The following is a 5,597-nucleotide window of genomic DNA, read 5'->3' on the forward strand; positions in this document are numbered from 1 at the left end:
CGGGGTTTTACAGCCCCTACTTCATTGTACCCAAGAAAGGCGGTAGGTTACGACCAATCTTGGATCTGCGTGTTTTGAACCGGGCCCTTCACCGATTACCGTTCAAGATGTTGATTCAGAAACGTATCTTCGGGTGCATCCGTCCCCAAGATTGGTTTGCAGCGATCGACCTGAAGGATGCATACTTTCATCCTTCCGCGCCACAGACCATTTCTGCGGTTCGCGTTCGAAGGACGTGCATATCAGTACAAGGTCCTGCCTTTCGGGCTGTCCCTGTCTCTCCGTGTCTTCGCGAAAGTTGCGGAGGGGGCTCTTGTTCCCCTCAGAGAGCAGGGTGTTCTCATCCTCAACTATCTCGACGATTGGCTTATACTAGCACTGTCTCGGGGTCAGTTGTGCGAGCACAGGGACCTGGTGCTCCAGCACCTCAGCCAGTTGGGTCTTCGGGTCAACTGGGAAAAGAGCAAACTCTCCCCGATGCAGAGGATCTCTTTTCTCGGTATGGAGTTTGATTCGGTCGAACAGACAGCACGCCTCACAGAGGAACGTGCGCGGTCGGTGCTGAACTGCTTGAATTCATTCAAGGGCAGGACAGCGGTCCCACTGAAACAATTTCAGAGGCTCCTGGGGCATATGGTAGCTGCAGCAGCAGTTACACCGCTGGGGCTGCTTCATATGAGACCGCTTCAGCACTGGCTTCATTGCCGAGTCCCTAGGTGGGCGTGGCAGAGCAGCACTCACCGGGTCCAAGTTACACCGGCCTGTCACCAAACCTTCACCCCGTGGTCAGATCTTACGTTCCATCGGGCAGGAGTGCCCCTAGAACAGGTCTCCAGGCATGCTGTGGTTTACACAGATGCCTCCACCACCGACTCGCACTGGGGCTGCTTCATATGAGACCGCTTCAACACTGGCTCCATGGCCGAGGCCCGAGTTGGGCGTGGTTACGCGGCACTCACCGGGTCCAAGTCATGCCGGCCTGCGGCCAAACCTTCACCCCGTGGTCGGACCTTGTGTTTCTCTGGGCATGAGTGCCCCTAGAACAGGTCTGCAAGCGTGCTGTGGTTTACACGGATGCCTCCACCACTGGCTGGGGGGCCACGTTTAATGGGCACGCAGTGTCGGGGGGCGTGGACGAGCCCCCAACTGCACTGGCATATCAATAGAGTTGTTAGCGGTGCGCCTTGCCTTGAACCATCTCAAAAGGTGTTTATGAGGCAAGCACGTGCTAGTCCAAACCGGACAGCACGGCGACCGTTGCATATATATCATATATATCAACCAAGGTGGTCTGCGCTCCCGTCGCAACTCGCCAAGGATCTGAGGTCACTTCGTGCCATTCACATTCCGGGTGTGCTCAACCGTATGGCCGACGAGCTGTCACGAGCTACGCTCCCAGGAGAATGGAGACTCCATCCCCAGAAGGTCCAGCTGATTTGGAGACATTTCGGAGCCTCTCCGGTAGACCTGTTTGCCTCTCCAGAAACCTCTCATTGCCATTTGTTTTACTCCCTGACCGAGGGAACACTCGGCACGGACACACTGGCACACAGCTGGCCACGGGGCCTGCACAAGTATGCGCTTCCCCCAGTAAGCCTTCTCGCACAGACGCTGTGCAAGGTCAAGGAGGACGAGGAGCAGGTCCTGCTTGTGGCACCCTATTGGCCCATTTGGACCTGCAAGTATGCGTTTCCCCCAGTGAGCCTTCTCGCACAGACGCTGTGTAAGGTCAGGGAGGACGAGGAGCAGATCTTGCTTGTATTGGCCCACTCGGACCTGGTTCCCGGAACTAATGCTCCTTGTGACAGCCCCTCCCTGGCAGATTCCTCTGAGGAAGGATCTACTGACTCAGAGACTGGGCACCCTTTGGCACCCGCGTCCAGACCTCTGGAAACTTCATGTCTGGCAGATTTCTCTGAGGAAGGATCCACTGACTCCGAGACGGGGCACCCTGTGGCACCCGTGTCCAGAACTCTGGAAACTTCATGTCTGGCTTAGGTTCTAGATGACCTACCCCAGCAGGTAGTTGACACCATCACTTCGGCAAGAGCAACATCTACGAGACACGCTTAAGTCTTGAAGTGGAACCTGTTCGACAAGTGGTGTTCTTCTCACCGAGAAGACCCCCGGAAATGCCCAATCATGGTCGTGCTTTCCTTTTTGCAGCAAGGGTTGGAGTGAAGGCTGTCTCCCTCCACCCTTAAAGTCTATGTCGCTGCGATTGCTGCTAACCATGACCCCGTGGAATGGAAGTCGGTAGGGAAGCATGACCTGGTCATCAGGGAGCCTTTGCAGTCAGTCGAGCAAAAAGTTTTTTTCAATGAAAACTCTGTTCCTGCTTGCGCTGGCCTCCATCAAGAGGGTAGGGGACCTGCACGCATTTTCGGTCTGCAATTCATGCCTAGAGTTTGGGCCGGCTGATTCCCATGTAATCCTGAGGCCCCAGCCCGGCTATGTGCCGAAGGTTCTTACTACCCCCTTCAGGGATCAGGTAGTGAATCTGCAAGCACTGCCCCCAGAGGAGGCAGACCCAGCCCTAGCTTTGCTTTGTCCCGTCCGAGCCTTGAGATGGTACGTAGACCGGACACAAAGCTTTAGGACCTCAGACCAGCTCTTTGTCTGTTACGGAGGCCGGCTGAAGGGGAAGGCCATCTCTAAGCAGAGGATGGCCCACTGGATTGTGGGTGCCATCACCCTGGCTTATCAGGCACAGGGTGTGCCCTGCCCACTCAGGTTGCAAGCTCACTCTACTATAAGTGTTGCATCCTCCTGGGCGTTGACTCATGGTGCCTCGCTGACAGATATTTGTAGAGCTGTGGGCTGGACAAAACCAAACACGTTCACTAGATTCTATAGCTTTCATGTGGAGCCGGTATCCTCCTGTGTTCTCACCTGAAACGGGTAGAGGCACTGAGTGGCCCCGGTTTAGTGTCGGCTTGCTAAAACTGCTCCCAAGTGTCCGTACTGTAGACCCTGTCGAGCTCCTCCATCCCCTTGGCAGCCAGACGTGGCAGAATGTCCGGCGCTAGGCCCTCACTCGATGAATCCTTGAGATCCGGTAGAGGGCTCGGTTCCATATGTAGAGACCTAAGTGGATCCCATATGTGTAAAGTCCACGGTATAGCCTCAGAGATTTCTTGCTGCTAGCCCCGGCCTACACCAAAAAGGGGCACAGGCGGCTCGCACGGGACTCTGGAAGGGGCAGCATCCATGGCACTTTGGTAGGGATCCCAATTCGTCAGTCTCCGACGTGACGTCTCCGTTCCCTCCATCAGGGAACAAGGGTTACATATGTAACCGAGACGTTATCAGCATATGTTGAAGTAGATTGGTCTCGTCATCTCTGAGAGAATAAGCGGCATCAGATGCAGAAAACCCCGTCATTACTCCGTCATTCCGTTTTTACTTTCACTTTCTGCAGTGAATTGACTGAGATTGACGTTCACCGGCATAACTCTTGCGCAAAGTTTGCACTTTCCTTGTGTGATATCCATTGGCTCACCTTCATGGTTTAAAACAGAACCAATCCCCAATATTATTATTATTATTATTATTATTATTAGGGCCCGAGCACCGCGGTGCGAGGACCCTCTGTTTTTGTAACTCAGGCATAACATGTCCGATCTTTCCCAAACTTCACATGTTTGATAAGAGTCCTGGCCTGAACACATCTAAAGGCCAATATTCAATCGGGTGTGGCAAAATGGCTCGACAGCGCCATCTATAAACTTTCAACGGAGTGCGCCTCGAGCTACATTTCACCTACATGTACGTAAATCGGTACACACATGTAACACACCGATACCTACAAAAAAGTATATTGGAGCAAAATCCGAAAGCCAACAGTAAGTCGGTCATTTTTAATTTTCTCAGCAAATTTTGTGTCATTTTTGCCATTTTTAGACGTTGTATTTTAACGAACTCCTCCTAGAGATTAATTCAGATGAGTTTGATAAAAGTGCTGGATTGAAGAAATCTACATGCCAAAATCCAGTTATAGTTATAGCGCCAACAGCTGGCAGCAGGAAGATTGGCACATATAAATGACTTTGACGTATTCCTCCTATATTTACCACTTTAAATCCATATTGCTCGCCGTTCGCTGTTTTACTAAAGCCACCCCATGGCGGTGAGCCCGGGTGCGAGGGCCCGTTCATCGCTGCTTGCAGCTTTAATTATTCCTCTTCTTCTTCTTCTAAAAAGTGAATCGCATTTTTGACTGCTTGCAGCTTTAATTATTATTATTATTATTATTATTGGTGTGCAATTTGACCACTTCAAGTTTTCATGAATGCATGTTAAATATACCCTGCTACATCCAGTGGCTGTTGTAAATGCATGTGTGTCAGTGTTGCTGTGAAATACCTGTGTGTGTGTGTGTGTGTGTGTGCGCGTGCGTGCGTGCGTGTGTTGTATGTGACACTGGATGTGTGTGTGTTTATAAGTGATGAATGTTGTTCATATACCCTCTCACACACACTCTCACACTCTCTCTCACACACACACACAAACACACTCTCTCTCTCTCACACACACACAGACACACACACAGGTTTATCTAAATAAGCACATGTCAAAGACTGTTAAAGCGAGTCATAATAACTACTGACTAACTCAAAAGAAAACCACAGTCACTGTATTTATGAATCATGTTATACGGTATCTTTGAGGAGGTTTTGACACATTAAATTTGTTCTGGTGGCAGTTTCATAAACAACACACACTGAATATCAGTCCTAATGAATTAAAAAGTGTTAATGGAGCACTAATAAACTCTGAGTGTTTGTATCTGTGTTTATGTATGATTATTAATTAGTCAGTGCTGGTAGCTGTCTGTCACAAACACGCACACACACACACACACATGCAGTGATGAAGGTGTCATGTACACCTGTTGATTATCTTCTCATAATTAATGTGTACACACACAGGCTAATTATTCTGCAGCGTTTGATTAATGACTGTGGAGTCGCAGCGTCTCAGACAGAGAGGACAGCTGGGAAATGATTGATGAACACACACGCCGCATGACACAGAAACTGACATACGTGTGCGTGAAACACACACACACACACACACACACAGGCAAACAGCTTCATCTGCTTCAGCTTCACATCATACACAGAGTTTTCTTACTGAGATCAGATGCTGCTGCTTTCTGGCTTCATTTAACATTTCTGTATGCAAATGACAATGCAAATGTGTGTGTGTGTGTGTGTGTGCGTGCGCGTGTGTGTGTGTGTGCGCGAGTGCGAGCGTGTGTGTGTGTGTGCGAGTGCGAGCGTGTGTGTGTGTGTGTGTGCGAGTGCGAGCGTGTGTTTGTGTGTGTGAGTGTGAGTGTGGAAGTTGCTGATACTGTGTTGATATGTAAATATGGGTGGTCTTATGTTAATGAGCTCATTGTTTATGTATTACACCTGCATTGACTCTCTCTCTGTTTCTGTGTGTTTGTCTCCAGCTCTTAGAGTTCGACAGAGAGCTGTCTGTGTTTAAGGAGCGTCTGCATGAGATGGACATCTCGTTTCCTCCGAGGTACGAACACTAGGGTTGGGTTTTGACACAAATTTCACGATTCGATTCTCATTCACAAGCTTTAG

General features: G+C 50.0%; 1 protein-coding gene across 1 annotated transcript in view; it reads left to right on the forward strand.

The window, feature by feature from the left end:
* Positions 1-5,597, forward strand: part of inpp5a (inositol polyphosphate-5-phosphatase A) — a 164,872-nt gene that overhangs the window by 135,869 nt on the left and 23,406 nt on the right. Inside the window, exon 10 of the mRNA XM_016487317.1 lies at positions 5,459-5,532. Within this exon, the coding sequence (XP_016342803.1) occupies positions 5,459-5,532 (74 nt within the window). The remainder of the gene's footprint in view (positions 1-5,458; positions 5,533-5,597) is intronic.

Source organism: Sinocyclocheilus anshuiensis, unplaced genomic scaffold, assembly GCF_001515605.1.
Source record: "Sinocyclocheilus anshuiensis isolate Anshui unplaced genomic scaffold, SAMN03320099.WGS_v1.1 scaffold709, whole genome shotgun sequence".
Taxonomy (NCBI): Eukaryota; Metazoa; Chordata; class Actinopteri; order Cypriniformes; family Cyprinidae; genus Sinocyclocheilus; species Sinocyclocheilus anshuiensis.